Raw genomic sequence first — 22,357 nt, forward strand, 5'->3', positions numbered from 1 at the left:
CAACGCTACATTAAAGTAAAAATCACGGCGTGTTCTGCTTCATTTGTGAATAATCTCTGGCTAAAAGTGAGTTTTTCTTACCATCCTATGATCTCAAGCATTTTCTCAGGAATGAACTAATTATCTCAGATAAAAGGAGAAGAGAGAAAAAGAAAAGAAAGTGTGAGAGGAATAATGACCTAACGTTACACTCGGCTTTTTACCAGATTGCTTTTGGAAACTTATTGCAAAACTCATCAAAACCTGGTTCAATCAGACGCTCCCTCACACGGCTCTGGTCCAGATTCTTCACCATCCTCATCTTCAGTCTCACAGACACACACACACACACACACACACACACACACACACACACATTCTTACAGCCAGTCTCTTCACATCGATCAGTGTTAGACTAAGTCAGACATGTCAAGAGCAACAAATGAGGCCTGGGGTTTCATCTGTACTGAAAATGGGACAGAGATCTGAAAAGCGTATAGATCTCATCTCTCTGTGGATCATCACAGAAAATAATTATTGAATTTGAACTGTACAGTTTTCCTGATGGGTCTGTTCATCCACTTAATTAAATCATGGGGTAGAAGGGGATGATTACTCTGCCCCCGGGGCCCGTTCTCCAAAACAACAGCCTCATCTATAAATCAGGAAAATGACAGAAAAGTGAGCAGAAAAACACACGGAAAAATCCAGACAAAATAATGAATCAAAATCCAGCAATTACAGCAGAAAGCAGACAAATGGCACATTAGTTTCATGTTAATGGCGGCGTGTAGAGACGACAGCCTGGTTTCCTGCTGAGGCTTTCACACAGATCAGTAGAAAGGAAAACTCACACCAACAGGGAAGAAAGTTTAGAAAAAAAACAACTAAATGACGAATAAAAGGAAAGAAAAAGTGTCAGAAAACAGCATCTTGGTGAAAAGCAGGAGAGACGATTACATGGTGAGATCATCAGTTTTCATCTCTCGGTGAGGTTTATCCTGATTTACGCCTCTCTGTGATCCATGATTACACAAACGTCTTTTTATTTCTGTCTGTAACAGATTTCATCACCTTCACCTTCACAAAATAGAAATAAATCCCTCCAGAATAAAAAAATAGGTCTATAATGTTATGAAGGAAAAGAAGGAGGAAGAAGAACATGATGAAGATGGTGAGAAGGTGATTTCTTCAGCAGAGTTTCATCCTGGAGATGTTTCTGTGTCAGAATGAACGCATCTTCATGGAGTTTGTTTAAAGGTTCAGTGAGGATTTATTACTGAAATGTCCTTTTTTCAGAAGTGACGTGTGATTTACACGTGAGGGGCGGAGTTTGTGCAGAAAAGGACGTGTCTTTGTTACGCTGGATTCTGTTCTTCATCTCACAATATCAATAAATTGAGTGTATGATAAAAGGATGTGCTGGATGAAGTGCTATTCTGTGCTGCTGCTGAACCACGAGAGTGGAATGATGATGAAAACGTTTTTGTCCTGAAAAAGTTTTTATAAAAAAACTCGGGGTTATAAATCTATAAAACCACGTGCAGAGTCGGAGTGAAATGTGCATGCGTAAGTCACTCTAACCCAAATTCTCCTGATAAAAGTCCAATAATAATAATAATAATAATAATAATAAGGAGAAGAAGAAGAACAGCATGGCAGAACAGGTCGCTCTGATTCTCCCGTAGTGATGAAAAGAGCAGAATTATAAAAGCATTCGTTTTAGCATTAGCTTAATTGTGTGACTTTTTTACACACTTTTATTAGTGCACACTTTTGTCAAATAAAAAAAATTATTGTACAAAACAAACATGGGTTTCTATTGCATTGACCTGTTCCTCCAGTGTACTAAGATTACGGAGTGTTAGCACGCTCTGCTCCGAGCCGAGAAGTAAACAGAAGAGCGTCAGATGTGCGTGCGAGAGCATTTCCGCGTGAAAGGTGCAGCCTGAAATACAAGAAATGCAGAAAAACAGGATGTTTGACGTACCGTATGGTGTTGTCCATGCGGGACACGGTGAGGTACGCTGCCAGGTTAGCGGTGTATGAGGAGCACACGATTAAGGTGAAGAGCCACCAGCTTCCCATCACAATCCTCAATGCCACCGAACCCACAGCCGAGTCTCCACCTGGACCAGCAGGACCGAGCGTGATCATTTACTGCTCTTAACAACCAAATCTAATCTCATCACGAGTCTCAAACTCTGGAAAAACTCATCATATCTTAAAGAAGTCAAATATTTAAAGGAATATAAAATGATTCATTATTGAAATAAATGCAGGTTTAAAATCTACAGAATTGCAGTTTTCTCTTTAGCGGTTGGATCTTATCAACTGTCCCTGGAGCTACAGCTCACACATCAATGTATTAGAATCACTTTGTAAGGAACTTTCTACAAATCAATTTTCTATTAGAAAAGAAAGCTGACAGTTAATCCTGATCTCCCAGAGTCCGGTGGTGATGTTGGGACCAACAGACGTGTTGCTCTGAGCTTATTAGACACATGCTAATTCCACCATGCTCAATAAAAGGACAGACACTGAGACCTTGCATAGATTCATTGCAGAGCCTTTTGTGCAACATCTATCAATCATTGCAAAGATTAGATGGTGGCAGGCTAAGGACCAATGGGACAGGGCCTCCCCTGATTTAATTACAGGCTGCTTGGCATAAAACCGCTTCGGTGGCAGCGTGCCAGGTGGTAATAGATGCAGATGGAGCGTCACATTTGCTGAGCTTGCGTTTTTTTTGCTTTTTGGATCAGACAAAGCCGTTACTCAGTGTCTCCGCACAAAGGCACCTCCAGCACATCTCCGGTCTTTAGGAACTGTTCTTTAAACCCCATGGTGTTTACTACAGTCTCAGAGCATCAGGGAATGCTGGAGGTCAGTGCACTCACATCTCACATCAGGAGCAGGGATATGACACAATGACAAACATTTCACCAAAATACATATTTCTATCTTCTAAATTCTCTCCATGCGCTTTAGCGTTAACCGTCGCACGGCAGTTCTCCTGTCCAGCAGGTGGTGCTGTTAAAATATCCTGACCATTTCCACTACAGTAACTGATCCTTTCTTTCTGGAAGAAGTATAAGTCTGAGCATGTGTGTGACCAGTCACACAGTGGGTTGAGTAATGGGGTTGGGTCGAGTTCACACAGCAGATCATCTCTATGGTGAGACTGAAGATGTTTCTAACCTTCAACATCATATTGAACTTGGAGATTTATTAAGAAAATTGGAATTGAGGTATAATATTTCACCAGACAGACAGAACAGAAATTTATAAACGGCTCATGAATTAGTCCACTAACGTTAACATTTATCTCATTACTACAACTGAGCAGCTATGGGGTCAGGGGCCTTGCTCAGGGGCCCATGAGTGGCAGCTTGGTGTGGCAGGGATTTAAACTCACGGCGTGTTTTCCACCCTTACCCTGGTGTACGAAGGCGCCGTAAACGAGCCACACTGCGCTGTGTAGGGAGTTGGATATAGACGACGGAGCTCCTGGAGGATTCTGGCAGCGCAGCGACTGCATGCGGTTCAGCAGGAAGATCAGAACTCCGACCACCGGGATGGCAGCTGCGATGCAGGCCCACACGGCCAGGTCAAACGGAGCAAACAAGGAGAAGATGTTGATCTTTTCTTCTGGTTTGCGCATCAGAATCCCCACAGAATAATCCATATAGCGTTTGCTGAAGTCCACAACGTTCTCTCGCTCAGGTGTGATGGTGATGGCGGAGACGGCCAGATCGGCTCTCTGCACACACATCAATCACGGATCAGAACCAGAACCTGATGTTCCCAATTTAATTAAACATTCAAATAAAATAAAAAATGTAAAGTTCTAAGAGAAATCTGTGATCTGGAGGTTTGTCCTGAACATAATCGCAGGTTTGTGTGAGAACTGAATCCACTCTGATCCACTCTGCTCATTATCTCCATCTCACCAGCTTCTCCTTCCCTCACTGACTTCCTCCTGTTTATATTCATCACCTTTTATTGTTCAGGTTTATTCTTTTTGATTGTTCTTGTTATTATGCCCTGCACGTTCACATTGCTTTTTAATTGCCCTGCATTGCTCTGACCTTTGACCCCTGCCTGTGTCTGACCACGAGTCTGTCTCCTAATTTGGATCTTTAATAAATGACTTGCGCTTTTAAATTCAGTCTCAGGAATAATTTGCGAGCTGGAGCTTTAACAAAAAAAACCCCTTACAAGCTACACGCTAATTGATTTCTCACAAAGCAGGAGGATCTGAACAGAGGGATAGAAATCTACGTTCTACACGTTCCCTCGTTCCCTTCGCTCCTGAAGCGCTCACCTTGTTAATAAGTTCCCCGATCATGCCGTTCCAGGAACCGTTGGGAAGCCGAGAGCCGTACTTGCTGTCTGCTACCTGGTAGACGTCATATTTGAAACCGAGGATCTTTGCCAAGGCATCGAGAACATCGATGGAGAATCCTTTGTACCTTTTTGGCTGGCCGAGAATGTTTTCCGCTACCATGACAAATGGGTCCTCCTTTAAAGACAAGACATAAATCATTTACTGTGATGGATTTTCCTGACAATTTCGAACAAATGTGCCGCATGTTCTCCTCATCCAGAGCGCTGTTGGACATGCATGGTGTGAAGAAAACGATAAAAGCGTATATTAAAAACATTGTAATGAGGAGCACGAAGAACGTCACTGCTACGTCTGATAAATATTTCATGGAGAAAAATGCTGAATTATTCATATTTCTCTCATTTCTAATAATTAAAAAAAAAAACGATTTTGTATGCAGTCAGACATTGAGATATTGTAATAAATAGAGGAGTTACTTTGACAAGATTAAACATCCAAAAAATTATTATTTTAGCATAAAAACAAACAAACAAACAAGAAAACATACGAATATTAATGATTCTCACCAGCAGTGTGACGACTTTAACTGTAACCCCCTGCATGCCGTTCTCAATCCGGCTCTCCTTCAGGCTTCCGTTAAGGCCGTGTACTGAGTCCCATGTGGCTAACTGCAGGACACACACACACACACACACACACACACACACACACACACACACACTAGTTATCTAATCATTCATTCGATTCTGCAGTTACTTTTATTTAATATTATTCAAATGTCTTTTCCAGCATCAGTGCAGACGTGACACCAGCGTAGGAGATAAAGTTTGAGAGAAAACCTGCAGTCAGTCTTATCATGTTCTTCTCAAACCTTCTCAGAGTCTCCAGGTTTCCCTTAATATAAGTAGAGAACATGTCACACCAGAGTAGGATGTTCTAGAGAGTTTTTATTTCTAGTTAATTATATCACAGATTCAAGAACCCGATATGAAGTTCACTGTTCCTCAAGTCTAGATTAAGTCTAGAACATCTCGCTCACCATGTTATTACATTTTGTTAGATACCATGTGTTAGTCTCATCACTTAGGATTTCTAGGTCAAAGCACAGGACTGGGATGCAGTTTTACTCTCTCACTTATGATTAATCATCTGTGTGTGTAACCTTCTCGCTTTTACTCATGATTTCACAGCGACTGCTCATGTTTTTATTCTCTCCCTGTTTCCCCCAGAGGTCCAGTTAATCATCATTCTGATGTAAGAGTGATCATGTCCATTTTTTCTTTCTGGACCTGCATAATTCATCCTGATACTTAATCTCTGCATGGACATTTTTACATGTGGAGACCACCGCTGCTAAGGTTGGTTTCTCATGAACAGTCTGAAGATCCGTGAGGGTCCTGTGGACGATTTCACTCAAAATGGACTGTAATTAATAAAAACAGTCTCCTACAATTCTTTAGAAGCAAAACACCATGAACAGTGAAAACACAAGTCTCCACGGTGCTCATCAGGGATAAACGCACACCGTTCACCTTCACTGTTGATTTCTGTAAAGCTGCTTTGAGACAATGTCTGTTGTGAAAAGCGCAATAGAAATAAACTTGACTTGACTTGACTTGAACAGTTTTTACATGCAAGTGTTCATCAGGTGACATCATCAGAACATCTAGTTAAACTTGCACACAGTTTTTGAAAGAACTCAGCAGGCAGGTTCTTCCAAACATGTTGGTGAGCTAAGGACAGTTCTTCTGTGGATGGAGGCTCCTTAAATGCTTCTGTCTCTTCCTGTAATCTCAGACAGACTTGATGATGTTGAGATCAGAACTTTTTGGAGACCAAAATGAACTCCTTGTTCTTTTCTGAGCTGAAGATCGTTCTTAATGACATTAGCTGTATGTTTGAGGTCCTGCTGCAGAATAAATTTAAGAACAATCAGATGCCTTCCTGGTGGTACTGCATGATGGAGAAGGATTTCTCAGCATTAAGGACTCCGTTAATCCTGACCACATCTCCAACTCCACCTCCACCATGCTTCATGTTCTCTGCAGACACTCATTACTGTATCTCCAGACCTTCAGCCTCCTGCTACAGACAATATTTAGGGCATTTTTATTTTACTTTACATAATCCTGGTGGTGAAATATTTCTCTCCGAGTGATTCGCCTCAAACCTCCATCGATCAACAAATGTAATCACAGGACCATCTTGATTAATGTCTTTGTCTGGAAATGTTTTTTTACTGGAACTAAAAGAATTGCAGTGGCTCTGTGCCAAAAATCAAAAAAATACATAACAGAATAAATCAAGCCACAGGTGGATCAAAGCTTTGATACTATATTATATATTTACTTGAATATTCTTCTAACATTTCCAGTACACGTGGTTTTATAGAGGAGTCTGCTGATTTACAGCTTCCTGGTCTGAATTCACTACAAGACCACATCATGCATGCGATTGGCAGAACTATTTCACTGAGCAGACTCGGTCTAAACCAGTGTTTAATATTTACAATATTAAAATATCCACAATATGACTCGAATAGATGCAGTGATTCTACAGCACTTCTGATGATCAGAGGAGGAGATTAATGACGTACAAATACTTTGCTATTGAATTCTCTGGTATCAGTATTTTACTTTCATTCATTACATTTTTACACAAATATCTGTACTTTCTACTTCTTACATCGTTACTTTAGTCTTCATCTATTCGGTGACATCATCAATATTTATTCTTCCCACTGTGCCATTTTCAGCACATCATCCTGCTTCCTGTCATTACGCTCATCTCCTGTCTCTCTAACACCACAGACGTAGACTAGTTTCTGAAGCTCACTGGGAGCAGGCAGAAGGCAGTGAAAAGTCTGGGGTTAATGTGGATGAGACAGAGGGAGTCAGTGATGAGAACATGACTGAGAACAGAGACATTCCTGATCATCGTCATCTTTTCTCTGCTTGTGTTCTACATGGTGGATCTTCAGCCTGGACACATTCATTAGATCTTAGATGTGAGGTTCAGTTTCCAGCATGACACTAAACACTTCTTACTGAAGTACATGTCAGACATGTCTTTTACCAGAATCTTTTAAAACACCAGTATCTGCACTTCTACTGCGTGAAGGATGTGTGGACTTTTACCACCTCGGCTGATGACCTCCTAATTGGTTTTGTGGGTGTGTTAGTGCAGTAAAGCTCTCAGATGTGCTGGAGAGAAACACTCCAAACAGATCTACTGATCTAAAATAGCATTTATGAATATTCAGAATTACATGCTGAATAAATTTAGGTTTAAGTTCTAATTCAATAACATTGAACCCAATAAAGAGAGCCACATAAAGAGATCTATAAACATTCTCCACAAGGCCGCGCTATTGGATGGCGTTCAACCTAAAGCATATTCCATTAAATGATCCGAAGTGGAAGATTAATCTGTGTGTGAGTTCATCTGCACACACACACACACACACACACACACACACACACACACACACATCATAATCAGGATTAAATCAATAACATTCCTAAAATGCAGCACATGTATGATGTATGGGGTGTTTTTTGAGTGTCTGATACTGATGAGAATGTTAAATGAAGATCTTCAGTCCATGCTCATTCCTCGGCGTCAGAACATTTCTCTTCCAGCTTCTCTGTAATATTTTGCTGTGCTGTGGTTTGGCAATAATAAAATGCAGTGGGCGCACTAGGGTTCGCCAGCCTAGGGCTTCGAAATACCATTTTTCCAGTACATAATATTCCGATAACCCTTTAGTGATTCCAGCAGCACCAGAGGTTCCTTGATTACACACATGAAGGCCCCTCCAGCAGCAGCAGCTCTGCTCTTCACTCAAGGTGCTTGCAGAAAACTTGCTTTAGCGAAACCCTCATAAAAACCCTCATTTCCGTGCTGAGCCAGAGCCCGAACAAACACAAAGTGAAAATAAAGACAAACTGCAGAGACGACATTTATAGAGTACAGTAGATCTCGACGAAAGCCCCCGGATGCAGAAGCTGAGAGCAGGAAGGATCATCCTATTACAGATTTCCCAAAATGGAGACAAAACTTTGTGTGAAGCTTACATGCGCCAGGAGCGCCATTTTCTCTTTTTATTGCTGCTTTCTTGCTTTATTAAAACAGGAGTATAAAGAACATGGAGACACGATGCAAAATGGATTATCAGACAGGAACTCGTTCTGCCTAATTATTATGTCTGTCTGATCAAATCTCAACTAGAATTGATTAAAAAAACACAATAAACTGCTGTTCTTATATAAAAAATAATGAGTGAGGAGCTGTGATGGCACACGGAGATCCATTTAGAGTTAGTGTTTATTCTGTGTTTAGGACTCAGGACTGTAGGTGATTATAAAACCCTTTTCTCAACCTGAACTATTTGTTATGGACCAAATCCTTTACAGTGGTGTGTTCAGCTCTTAGAGTAGAGTAGAGCTCTAACATCCTGTAGCACTTTTACACTTTCACCTGGCTGCTGTTTCACACAACACTTTAATCCTGCTTCAGACTCAGTGCTGTTCCTTACAATCTCCACTTCTTATTCTGTATATAAATGTATACGTTCTACAGCCTGGATTTAATGTGCAGAAAAAGAAATCTCTCAAAACCTTGCAGATGATCCTCCAGTTCAGCACAGTGCTCCATCTCAGACAGTTTCCCTCTTCCTAGCAAAGTTAAAGCCAAGGTCAGCTGGTAAACGTGATGGGGTTAAATGTCACGCTGCTGCTCTGTCCATCACGTCCACTCGTCAGCATGGAGTGATGATCTCCACGAGCCTGAGGCTTAGCAAACTGGCCAACCAATTCATCAACAACTGTCCCATTTCCCCGCTCTGTGTCAAACTTTTCACTACAGTGACAAATGAAATTCAGGACATGACGGATGGTGGATCAGGATGAAGACTGAAGGACTCTTTAGCAATAAAAGATATTTCATCCTCAACGTCATCTCATTTCTTATTTCTCATTTCTCATTAGTTATAAATATAATTATTTCTTACTGTTGCTGTATTTTATCACACACAAATATACTACAGTATATTACAACGTTTACGACCATACAGCCTCTAAACACCAGATAACGACAGTTACAAGTGTGTTTGTTTGTGTTTTATCTCGACTTGCCTTTGTGTTGTTTTAGTGTTTTAGCTCGACTGTTTTTTGCTTGTTGCTGAGTTGGTTGAATTTAGGTGTCTTTGTTCTTTGCTCATTTCTTAAAAACCAACAAATGCCTTTGTTGTTGATGGTTTAAAGGAACCATTACTTCCCTTTCAGTGACTGTTAATTCAGTGGAATCAGGAGGCTTCTTACTGTGCTATTCCAAAATGGGCTTGTAGGCCTTATCACACAGGGGGATTTCGTAACCTCTCAATTTATCTGGACAACCAACTCAGTCATAGATGAAGGTAACACCATACTTCAGTTTGTTCCCTTAAGTCCTGGAGATGTTTGCCAAGCCCCCAGTTCAAGGTGGGATCTGCACCAGGCCTCTCAGCACCAGAAGATCCAGGCCATACGCTGATTATTTTTTTCTATATAAATATGTTAATATTTTATTTAAATTTGTCCATAACTGTAGTCCAATTATTTATTTTTCAGTTTGTTCATGTGAAGTGCACAAAAACGTGTCAAAAAATAAGCAAAAACAAAAAGAAAAGCATTTCACCACTGAAAAACAGAACAGTGGGAAAGTGCACATAATTACCGTGTGAAGTGCAACGAAACTGCACAAAGAAAAATTAGCTATTTTTTGGTTTGTGAAGAAGGTAATGGATTCTGTCACATTAGGAAATGAGATTTGCAGCACTCTCAGCTTGTATCTTTTTCAGAAATGAGCAAAACTATGAGCTCACTCATCATCTCCAGTTAACCCGAGGGAAACAGTACAGCAGGGTTAATGCGTGGACAGAGAGGATGCTGTGAGCTTGACAGTTGCTCAATCTCGGAGTTTATGTTTGGTACCATTTTCTTATTATTTCCCATAAACAGCAGCAAAACAAATCTTGCAAATGTTGTAGTATCTGCTAGAAGCTTAGCCATCTTACATTCCTCAATGAGTTTTTTACAGCAGAAAGTCTGATTGCGTGCACCGAGCGTGAAGGGAAAAAAGAGGATGCAATTCCCACCTTGTTACATCTCTGCTTATTTGATTTTCTAGAAGACCCACTTGTATTTTCTTAAATGTGATTCCAGAAAACCATGGCTCTCTCTCGCCGAGCAAAATTGTCTCAGAGAAATCGAAGCTACGAGGAGTGGTAAATGCATAGATGAAAAAAAAAATCACTCCGCTGAGAATGAAAGAGAACAGGAACAAGAAAATAACACCTCAATCTCCATTACTCTTAATCTATGAGCTGCTCCATCTGCTGAGGAAAAAACGCAGGAGCAAGAAGAAGAGAAATTGGAGATTAAGATAAGACGAAGGAGGATACGACACGGAGACTGACGTCTGATCGGCTCACAATAGCAGGCTGCGAGTTTCCTGCTTTCCTTCAGCCTCTAAAACATTTCACATTCGGCTTGGAGATGTAGAGAATGTGTCTTTGCCAGATGTCGAATAAACAGAAGCGCTCCCCATTTGTCTCCATAGTAAGTGGAGATGGAGTCGGCTGGATGAAGGTCTTGTTGGGAGGTGCTGGATTTGGTGACTGAGGCTGAGACTCTAATAAAGAACAACAACGGCACTGAGTGCACTTGACGTGCCATTAGCTGTCTTTGCCTTTCATTACAGCTAATAAATGTGCCGAGTGTGTGAGGGGAGACCATTGCCCTGTGGGAGAGAGTGTGTGTGTGTGTGTGTGTGTGTGTGTGTGTGTGTGTGTGTGCAAGCTAAATGGCCATGGTCTCGGAAACCTAATGGCCATAATGTGATATGCTGGGTTCATAATTCAAGTCGGGATGCAGGGTGATTAAATCTTCATTAGCAGTGGACTGTTTCGGTTCTCTCTCCTGTAATTTACATTACTCTTGATTTCTGTATGAGTGATGGGAGGCAGAGGATTGCTGAAAACAAAAACAAAGCATGAAAAAAAGAAATAAATAAATACATATAAATATCCAGAATTATGAAAGTAAAGATTGAGATTTTTAACATGTGCTTCCTGATGTTGTTCCCCTCAAGTCAACGCTGGTATTCTGAATAAAAACCCAATCCACCCACTCCATGCTACATGCCCCATATAAAAACATATGGAGTATCTCTTCCCTACATATCACATGATCTTACATCTGAGCTTATATTTTTGACTACGTATAGATTTAAATGTGCACTTAATATTTGTGGATTTTCATTTCCACAGACTCCAAATCCAAAAACATGCCAGTGTGTGGAACGGCCAAGCCAAAGTGCCCCAGGATTCCTGCCCCACACCCAGTGTTCACTCCAGATCCACCACCGTACTGACCAGGATAATGCACCAGAGACTTCTCATGTCACACCTCAGATGACTCTTAGATTTGTTTTTCCTTTCACCTTTTCTGATGGAGCTGGAGATTGTAACATGCTGTGAAGCTCGAACACCAGCCACAGATTTCAGAACCTTGTAAGGGATCTCTAAATGTTCCCAAACCAATTGTAAAATATCTCTACAGTGAGTATATACAGCTCTATCAGGAGACTTGGGATTGTCCAAACCATCTCCAGGTTCCAGTGGCAGAAACACAGATTGACCTTTAAATATATTTAATACAATAACATCAGCATTCTCACGTCCTCTGATTGGACGGTTGGAGAGCGTCACTAGTCAGAGCTCACAGACTGCATCTGCAGCACAATCTCATAAATAATGAACCGTTTACACTTTTTTTTGTTTTCTTCCTGTAGAATTTGTAGAAATGTATGTGTGTGTGTGTGTGTGTGTGTGTGTGTGTGTGTGTGTGTGTGTGTGTGTGTGTGATGAGGCTGCTGGAGATGATGTATGTGGAGGTGAGGTTGTGGCTCCAGTGAAAGGAGACGTGTTGAATTGTGATCATTGTGTTTGTTGCTTTAGTGATGAAGTTCATTGTGACTGTATGAGATCCTGTGGGTGATGCAGCTCTGATCTACTGCACTTCTCTATTATACTGATGGCTTCTGTAGACGTGACATCATAACGAGGGGATTAAGAGGTGAACTGGTTCAGGAAGAACATAAAGGTCTAGGGGTGAAATACATGAGCTGGAACTGGCAGATTTAGAGAATTATTAACTCTGATTATTGTAGTATACTACAGAGAGGAATCTCAGCAAGCTTGTGGAGGAACCTTATTTCTATCAACTACACTTGCAACCTTATAGAACAAGGTATAGAACATCCTACCTTGGTGGATTAGGGTTAAACGCCATAGTGTCTGCAGGTGAGCACCTGATGATCTGCTACATAACTGGGTTGGAATTACATGGCAGCATCCATGTCAACATAAACCCACTGTGCCATGGTCCATACTGCACCACATGGACATGTAAACCAGTCCAGGTTACACTTAAAGAGCATTTTTGGTGTATGTGTAGTTACATGCAAATAAAAAAATCTCAGACAGTAAAATTGCAGACTGAATGAGAAATAAACAGAAGGCTAAAGTCTGCAGCTTGTCTGAGAATTTCATGACTATCACTGTAATTTATTCAGCCATAATAAAATGAGCTGTGCTGAGCAGAAGTGAGGCTCCAGTCTGGCGTGTAATGAGTGAGATGAAACAGAACCATACGTTTATTTCAGAGTGTTTCCATGCGTGTTCTGCTGCAAGTGTTCTGCTGCGAGTGTTTCCATGCGTGTTCTGCTGCGAGTGTTTCCATGCGTGTTCTGCTCGAGTGTTTTCATGCGTGTTCTGCTCGAGTGTTTCCATGCGTGTTCTGCTCGAGTGTTTTCATGCGTGTTCTGCTCGAGTGTTTCCATGCGTGTTCTGCTCGAGTGTTTTCATGCGTGTTCTGCTGCAAGTGTTCTGCTCGAGTGTTTCCATGCGTGTTCTGCTGCGAGTGTTTTCATGCGTGTTCTGTTTGAGTGTTTCCATGCGTGTTCTGTTTGAGTGTTTCCATGCGTGTTCTGCTGCGAGTGTTTCCATGCGTGTTCTGCTCGAGTGTTTCCATGCGTGTTCTGCTGCGAGTGTTTCCATGCGTGTTCTGCTCGAGTGTTTCCATGCGTGTTCTGCTGCGAGTGTTTCCATGCGTGTTCTGCTCGAGTGTTTCCATGCGTGTTCTGCTCGAGTGTTTCCATGCGTGTTCTGCTGCGAGTGTTTCCATGCGTGTTCTGCTCGAGTGTTTCCATGCGTGTTCTGCTCGAGTGTTTCCATGCGTGTTCTGTTGCGAGTGTTTCCATGCGTGTTCTGCTCGAGTGTTTCCATGCGTGTTCTGCTCGAGTGTTTCCATGCGTGTTCTGCTGCGAGTGTTTCCATGCGTGTTCTGCTCGAGTGTTTCCATGCGTGTTCTGCTGCGAGTGTTTCCATGCGTGTTCTGCTCGAGTGTTTCCATGCGTGTTCTGCTCGAGTGTTTCCATGCGTGTTCTGCTCGAGTGTTTCCATGCGTGTTCTGCTGCGAGTGTTTCCATGCGTGTTCTGCTCGAGTGTTTCCATGCGTGTTCTGTTGCGAGTGTTTCCATGCGTGTTCTGCTCGAGTGTTTCCATGCGTGTTCTGCTGCGAGTGTTTCCATGCGTGTTCTGCTCGAGTGTTTCCATGCGTGTTCTGCTGCGAGTGTTTCCATGCGTGTTCTGTTGCGAGTGTTTCCATGCGTGTTCTGTTGCGAGTGTTTCCATGCGTGTTCTGCTGCGAGTGTTTCCATGCGTGTTCTGCTCGAGTGTTTCCATGCGTCTTCTGCTCGAGTGTTTCCATGCGTGTTCTGCTCGAGTGTTTCCATGCGTGTTCTGCTGCGAGTGTTTCCATGCGTGTTCTGCTCGAGTGTTTCCATGCGTGTTCTGCTGCGAGTGTTTCCATGCGTGTTCTGTTGCGAGTGTTTCCATGCGTGTTCTGTTGCGAGTGTTTCCATGCGTGTTCTGCTGCGAGTGTTTCCATGCGTGTTCTGCTCGAGTGTTTCCATGCGTCTTCTGCTCGAGTGTTTCCATGCGTGTTCTGCTCGAGTGTTTCCATGCGTGTTCTGCTGCGAGTGTTTCCATGCGTGTTCTGTTGCGAGTGTTTCCATGCGTGTTCTGTTGCGAGTGTTTCCATGCGTGTTCTGCTGCGAGTGTTTCCATGCGTGTTCTGCTCGAGTGTTTCAGTTCAAATCAAACTTTGACTCTTGAAAACAAAATCAGTGAATCTTAATATTGGTAGTGAGAAAATGTGTGCACAAAAAACACGAGAGAGCGAGTGTGTGTGTGTGTGTGTGTGTGTGTGTGTGTGTGTGTGTGTGTGTGTGTGTGTGTGTGTGTTGTTTTCATGATGTACGTGTGAATGAATAATCTTTTCACAGTCTCTATTTAAATGTTTTCTGCATTGAAGGTGTGGAATATACGACTAACATGAGACTTCACTTACTCATCTTCCTTTTCAGAAAATTAACCTCCATAACCTTGTTAAAGATCTGCTGCTGCTTCTATCATTTCATCATCTAATATAATCTAATGCTCTCATTTTCACTTCCAATGAAACACTTTATTCTTTGATGCATGATTTTTGGTAGAACTAGCCGTGTTCCAAACGATCTCTAATCAGATACGCTAACTAGCGTAGCTTCCAAACTAACGCTCTCATAATACATCACTGCCACTCAAACCTGTAATCTACACCATGTTGCAGGTTCTGCCTGTGCAGAACATACAACATCATCAGGGACTGCTCCTGTCCCAGTCACAAACTGTTTAACCTCCTTCCATCCAAGAGGAGATACAGAAGATACACTCTTGTAATCACCCGGCAGTTCTCCAGCACTTGGTATGTTCTCTATCATACGCTACTCTACTCTGTATGATTATAGCTACACATCATTTATATCATATTCTAGTTTATCTTCTATATCTGTATTCCATCAAAACTCTCAAAATAGCAGAAACCTTAAGATAAACCATGCAGGTGTGAGGTGTATGGTGGTCTTATATGTATGGTGTTGTCAAGGGGTCCATGTAGTGTAACTTTCACATCATCAGGACGTTCTGTTCTTCTCCCCTTAATGATAAATGTGCTAAATGCATTGCTATGAAGCTGATATTAAATATACATTATTGTTTTTTATTCACTTTCTGATAATGACTGATAGTTTGCAATGTCTTCACACACACACACACACACGCACACACACACACACACACACACACACACACACACACACACACACACACACACCCTGACATGCTTGGAAGGTGCATTATTGTTATTTTTATCTCAGTATGGTAAACGTAGTCGCATCAGGATGGAAAACGAGTAAATTATTTTCTTGAACCGCAATAAAACCTGATGAAAGAGGCGCAGCTACACAAACGCTTCGTCTGCCGTGTTTCTGTCACTTCCTGTTTTACTCTCAGATTTTATTAGCAGTAGACAATAAACTCCCACATTTTACACACAATTTAATAACTTCATATCAAAAAGATCTTCACCTGTCAGAGATCTACATCACACCTGTTCACTTCTAAATATGTAAATAGAAATGAATAGTAACAGCTGCATTTTACATGATTATATATTATATTGTACTGAAATGTTTCAATACGGGGGTTTCTGTTCGGTCCACGTGTACGTGCAGCCCTTTTTCAGTCCAGAACAGAGTTACAATCTAAATTTCCTCAAGAACTTATTAAGCGTCGGACCGCAAGTGTGTTTAGTCTTTAAGTGCACAACAATGGCAGGGGTATAAAAAGAAACTAGAGTTAGCGCAGTGTCACTGAACTGGACACTGGAAATACCATTAGTTTTGCGCTTGCAGCTTCATTTCAGTCCATCATGAAGAAGAATGAAACCGCTCAGTAAATAAACATTGGGAGATCTCATTTCTAACACAAGATATAAATCCTACCCGTTTGATGTCCTTTCCGAAGGTCTCACTGAAGCTGGTGCCTAAAATCTCGAACTGAACATGTGAGTTGGATCCGTTGTCCATGAAGTCCATGATTCCAGTGAGGCCGGTGATGCGACCCTGACAAGAGAGAACCATCTGCTAGATTAGCAAGACATTGTTATTCGTATGAAATTTCTTTATAAGCCCTATGAGATCATATGAGAAGCAAATAATCAGTGTTTAGACTGTAGATCAGAAACCTCAGTACACTGAAGAGGCTTTTAGAAATTCAAAGATCCATAACAGAAGAAAGATAGAAGATAGATGAAATGATGGGGACACATGCAGACCCTTGATTGACCTTTCAGACAGATACGTTAGAGACGTGTGGAAGAACACAACTCATATAAACACGTCCTAGAATAGCAAAGTCCACTAAAGGCGGTAGAGCATTTTCACATTTAGCTCCTAAACTCTGGAATAGTCTTCCTGACAGTGTTCGGGGTTCAGATACACTCTCCCAGTTTAAGTGTAGATTAAAAACATATCTTTTTAGCAAAGCCTACACATAACACACATCACACACATCACATCACAACCTTGTGCTCCAGAATATATGATTACATGCACATTATCAACTTGTGCTGTTAATATCATGAACAGCAGCTACGCTAATTCCTCTCCACTGCTTCTCTTTCTCTCCCCATCCCGAGGCTTCCTGAGGTTTGGCCAGCTCCAGTCACGTCCCACCTCGTGAAGATTATGGACCTATGGATGATCATGGAGAAGTAGATGCAGAGTGTTTAAAGGCCCTGGCATGGAGAAGCTGATGCTGGATCTATGATGATCACAAATTGTTCTGTATTGTTGAAAGATTTATGACCAAACTTTTGATGTCACCCATATGAGGATGGGTTCCCCTTTGAGTCTGGTTCCTCTCAAGGTTTCTTCCTCATATCATCTAAGGGAGTTTCTCCTTGCCACTGTCGCCACGGCTGCTCATCAGGGACAAACGCACACCATTCACCTTCACTGTTGTTTTCTGTAAAGCTGCTTTGAGACAATGTCTGTTGTGAAAAGCGCTATACAAATAAACTTGACTTGACTTGACTTGACGTGTCTGTCAGTCAGACACTCAGAAATACTGCATTGTTTATTCTACAACTCTGGGGATTTGTCACTTTTAGATTCTTGGGCCTGACCTGAAGTCTTTCAGATAACAAGGTCAAGCAAGTGGAGACTGAGGACTTCCTGTTAACAGCTTCACCTCTCAGTGAAATATGGTGTACCTTCTGGATGGTCTCCAGCATGGACCAGCCTCCATTCCAGGGCTTGGTGGACTTCCGTATGCAGTTCAGGCTGGCCATGCTGTGCCACTTCCTGTCCTCTAACTTCCTGTAGAATGCATTGGCGAGCATCAACACGCTATCATACAGGTACAGGTTGGACACCTGAGAGATAGAGAAAGAGAAAGAGAAAGAGGATTTATTCAGTTCCCTCCCATCATGTAGCTCTAAACACTTAAGGAGATGATTCCACTCGAAATCAGGTTTGGAGTTGCTGCTCCTGCTGCATCACAGGGTGGAGAAACATCACACATTCTGAGAAAAGTGGGATTTACTTATTCATGTAGATGCGCAAGATGTATAATCCTCTTTATAAAGCAATTGTGGAAATATCAGTGTGTATAAACTGTGTGTGTGTGTGTGTGTGTGTGTGTGTGTGTGTGTGTGTGTGTGTGTGTGGATCCCATGTGTGTGTAGATCCCATGAGATCCACAGTTTCAGAAAAAACTCAAACAGGCACCAACATCCAGGAAGCAAGAAACACTATTGTTTGTCCGAGTTCCTGAAGCTGTGATCCCTCTGTCAGACTCCGAGGCTCTGAGTGAAGCCCTGACTGTGTGTCTGATGTCACATCTGCATTACATGAGTGACACAGAGCTCTGGCACAACACATTACAGCTCCGAAGCACAGATACGTGTCATCAAGTGCTATAAACTCCAGGAAGAGGCTGAGATGCTGTGTGACATGCAGACCTCAGACCATCAAGGCTGATCAGGACAGAAAGGTGTCTTACAGCCGCATGCTGTCATTACACCGCTGCATCATCGCCACTGACAGCAACTCATTTCTGCTTCCATACAACCTTCACCTTCACATCAAGCTCCTGAGACACACAGATTTTCACAGATTTCTGATGTTTACAGAGTCAAATACCTCGCTGTGGTGTAAAGAACACTGCTGAAGCTGATTATTTTACTGTGACTGCATGTGCTAAAGATTTTTTCATCTTTTTAACTGAAATCATTTGGCCAAGGATTGTATGTATGGAGTGTATGGAGTCTGTACAGAGTGTGTATGTGGTGTATGGAGTGTGTATGTAGTGTATGAAGTGTGTATGTGGTGTATGGAGTCTGTACAGAGTGTGTATGTGGTGTATGGAGTGTGTATGTAGTGTATGGTGTGTGTACAGAGTGTATGAAGTATGTATGTGGTGTATGGAGTGTGTACAGAGTGTGTATGTAGTGTATGGAGTGTGTACAGAGTGTATGAAGTATGTATGTGGTGTATGGAGTGTGTACAGAGTGTGTATGGAGTGTATGGAGTCTGTACAGAGTGTGTATGTGGTGTATGGAGTGTGTATGTAGTGTATGAAGTGTGTATGTGGTGTATGGAGTCTGTACAGAGTGTGTATGTAGTGTATGGTGTGTGTACAGAGTGTATGAAGTATGTATGTGGTGTATGGAGTGTGTACAGAGTGTGTATGTAGTGTATGGAGTGTGTACAGAGTGTATGAAGTATGTATGTGGTGTATGGAGTGTGTACAGAGTGTGTATGGAGTGTATGGAGTCTGTACAGAGTGTGTATGTGGTGTATGGAGTGTGTATGTAGTGTATGAAGCGTGTATGTGGTGTATGGAGTCTGTACAGAGTGTGTATGTAGTGTATGGTGTGTGTACAGAGTGTATGAAGTATGTATGTGGTGTATGGAGTCTGTACAGAGTATGGAGTGTGTACAGAGTGTATGAAGTATGTATGTGGTGTATGGAGTGTGTACAGAGTGTGTATGGAGTGTATGGAGTGTGTACAGAGTGTATGAAGTATGTATGTGGTGTATGGAGTGTGTACAGAGTGTGTATGGAGTGTATGGAGTCTGTACAGAGTGTGTATGTGGTGTATGGAGTGTGTATGTAGTGTATGAAGTGTGTATGTGGTGTATGGAGTCTGTACAGAGTGTGTATGTAGTGTATGGTGTGTGTACAGAGTGTATGAAGTATGTATGTGGTGTATGGAGTCTGTACAGAGTGTGTATGGAGTGTATGGAGTCTGTACAGAGTGTGTATGTGGTGTATGGAGTGTGTATGTAGTGTATGAAGTGTGTATGTGGTGTATGGAGTCTGTACAGAGTGTGTATGTAGTGTATGGTGTGTGTACAGAGTGTATGAAGTATGTATGTGGTGTATGGAGTGTGTACAGAGTGTGTATGTAGTGTATGGAGTGTGTATGTGGTGTATTAAGTGTGTAAAGAGTGTGTATGTGGTGTATGGAGTGTGTATGTGGTGTATAGAGAGTGTACAGAGTGTGTATGTAGTGTATGTAGTGTGTATGTGGTGTATGGAGTGTGTACAGAGTGTGTATTTGGTGTATGGAGTGTGTATGTGGTGCAAAAACTGTACAGAGTATGTATGTGGTGTATGAAGTGTGTATGTGGTGTATGGAGTGTGTACAAAGTGTGTACAGAGTGTATGGAGTGTGTATGTGGTGTATGGAGTGTGTGTGTGGTGTATGGACTGTGTACAGAGTGTGTATGTGGTGTATGGACTGTGTACAGAGTGTGTATGTGGTGTATGGAGTGTGTATGTAGTGTATGAAGTGTGTATGTGGTGTATGGAGTCTGTACAGAGTGTGTATGTAGTGTATGGTGTGTGTACAGAGTGTATGAAGTATGTATGTGGTGTATGGAGTGTGTACAGAGTGTGTATGTAGTGTATGGAGTGTGTATGTGGTGTATTAAGTGTGTAAAGAGTGTGTATGTGGTGTATAGAGTGTGTATGTGGTGTATAGAGAGTGTACAGAGTGTGTATGTAGTGTATGTAGTGTGTATGTGGTGTATGGAGTGTGTACAGAGTGTGTATTTGGTGTATGGAGTGTGTATGTGGTGCAAAGACTGTGTACAGAGTATGTATGTGGTGTATGAAGTGTGTATGTGGTGTATGGAGTGTGTACTAAGTGTGTACAGAGTGTATGGAGTGTGTATGTGGTGTATGGAGTGTGTGTGTGGTGTATGGACTGTGTACAGAGTGTGTATGTGGTGTATGGAGTGTGTATGTGGTGTATAGAGTGTGCATGTGGTGTATGGACTGTGTACAGAGTGCGTATGTGGTGTATGGAGTGTGTATGTGGTGTATAGAGTGTGTATGTGGTGTATGGACTGTGTACAGAGTGTATGGAGTGTGTATTTGGTGTATGGAGTGTGTATGTGGTGTATAGAGTGTGTATGTGGTGTATGGAGTGTGTACAGAGTGTGTATGTGGTGTATGGAGTGTGTACAGAGTGTGTATGTGGTGTATGGAGTGTGTATGTGGTGTATGGAGTGTGTACAGAATGTGTATGTGGTGTATGAAGTGTGTATGTGGTGTATGGAGTGTATACAGAGTGTGTACAGAGTGTATGGAGTGTGTAAATGGTGTATGGAGTGTGTACAGAGTGTGTATGGAGTGTATGGAGTGTGTATGTGGTGTATGGAGTGTATATTGAGTGTGTATGTGGTGTATGGAGTGTGTACAGAGTGTGTATGGAGTGTGTATAGAGTGTGTATGGAGTGTGTATGTGGTGTATGAAGTGTGTATGTGGTGTATGGAGTGTGTACAGAGTGTGTATGGAGTGTGTTTAAAGTGTGTATGGAGTGTATGGAGTGTGTATGTGGTGTATGGAGTGTGTATGGGGTGTGTATGTGGTGTATGGATTGTATGGAGTGTGTTTAGAGTGTGTATGGAGTGTGTTTAGAGTGTGTATGGAGTGTGTATGTGGTGTATGGAGTGTGTATGTGGTGTATGGATTGTATGGAGTGTGTACAGAGTGTGTATGGAGTGTGTACAGAGTGTGTATGGAGTATAGAGTGTGTATGGAGTGTGTATGTGGTGTATGGAGTGTGTATGTGGTGTATGGAGTGTATGGAGTGTGTACAGAGTGTGTATGGAGTGTGTTTAGAGTGTGTATGGAGTGTATGGAGTGTGTATGGAGTGTGTATGTGGTGTATTGAGTGTGTATGGAGTGTGTATGTGGTGTATGGATTGTATGGAGTGTGTTTAGAGTGTTTATAGAGTCTGTTTAGAGTGTGTATGGAGTGTGTATAGAGTGTGTATAAAGTGTGTATGGAGTGTGTATGTGGTGTATGGAGTGTGTATGTGGTGTATGGATTGTATGGTGTGTGTACAGAGTGTGTATGGAGTGTGTATAGAGTGTATATGGAGTGTATGGAGTGTGTATGTGGTGTATGGAGTGTGTATGGAGTGTGTATGTGGTGTATGGAGTGTGTATATGGTGTATTGAGTGTGTATGTGCTGTATGGAGTGTGTATGTGGTGTATGGAGTGTGTATGTGAAGTATGAAGTGTGTATAGAGTCTGTATGTGGTGTATGGAGTGTGTACAGAGTGTGTATGTGGTGTATGGAGTGTGTATGTGGAGTATGAAGTGTGTATGAAGTGTGTATGAAGTGTGTATGTGGTGTATTGAGTGTATGGAGTGGGTACAAAGTGTATGTTGTTAATGGAGTGTGTATGGAGTGTGTATGTGGTGTATGGAGTGGGTACAGAGTGTATGTGGTGTATGGAGTGTGTATGTGGTGTATGGAGTGTATGCAGTGTGTACAGAGTGTGTACAGAGTGTGTATGGAGTGTGTATGGAGTGTGTATGGAGTGTGTATGGAGTGTGTATGTGGTGTATGGAGTGTGTACAGAGTGTGTATGGAGTGTATGGAGTGTGTATGTGGTGTATGGAGTGTGTATGGAGTGTGTATGTGTTGTATGGAGTGTGTATGGAGTGTGTATATGGTGTATGGAGTGTGTATGTGCTGTATGGAGTGTGTATGTGGTGTATGAAGTGTGTTTGGAG

General features: G+C 42.0%; 1 protein-coding gene across 1 annotated transcript in view; it reads right to left on the reverse strand.

Annotated features, from left to right (window-relative positions):
- Positions 1 to 1,793: 1,793 nt before the first annotated feature.
- Positions 1,794 to 22,357, reverse strand: part of LOC310723108 (glutamate receptor ionotropic, delta-1-like) — a 32,324-nt gene continuing 11,760 nt past the window's right edge. Inside the window, exons 3-8 of the mRNA XM_083570939.1 lie at positions 17,530 to 17,691; positions 16,259 to 16,378; positions 4,897 to 4,998; positions 4,307 to 4,504; positions 3,418 to 3,742; positions 1,794 to 2,108 (exon numbers count right to left, since the gene is read on the reverse strand). Of these exons, the coding sequence (XP_083427065.1) occupies positions 1,834 to 2,108; positions 3,418 to 3,742; positions 4,307 to 4,504; positions 4,897 to 4,998; positions 16,259 to 16,378; positions 17,530 to 17,691 (1,182 nt within the window). The 3' untranslated portion in view covers positions 1,794 to 1,833. The remainder of the gene's footprint in view (positions 2,109 to 3,417; positions 3,743 to 4,306; positions 4,505 to 4,896; positions 4,999 to 16,258; positions 16,379 to 17,529; positions 17,692 to 22,357) is intronic.

This window comes from Silurus aristotelis (genome assembly GCF_946808225.1).
Source record: "Silurus aristotelis genome assembly, contig: scaffold_142, whole genome shotgun sequence".
In the NCBI taxonomy this organism is placed as follows: Eukaryota; Metazoa; Chordata; class Actinopteri; order Siluriformes; family Siluridae; genus Silurus; species Silurus aristotelis.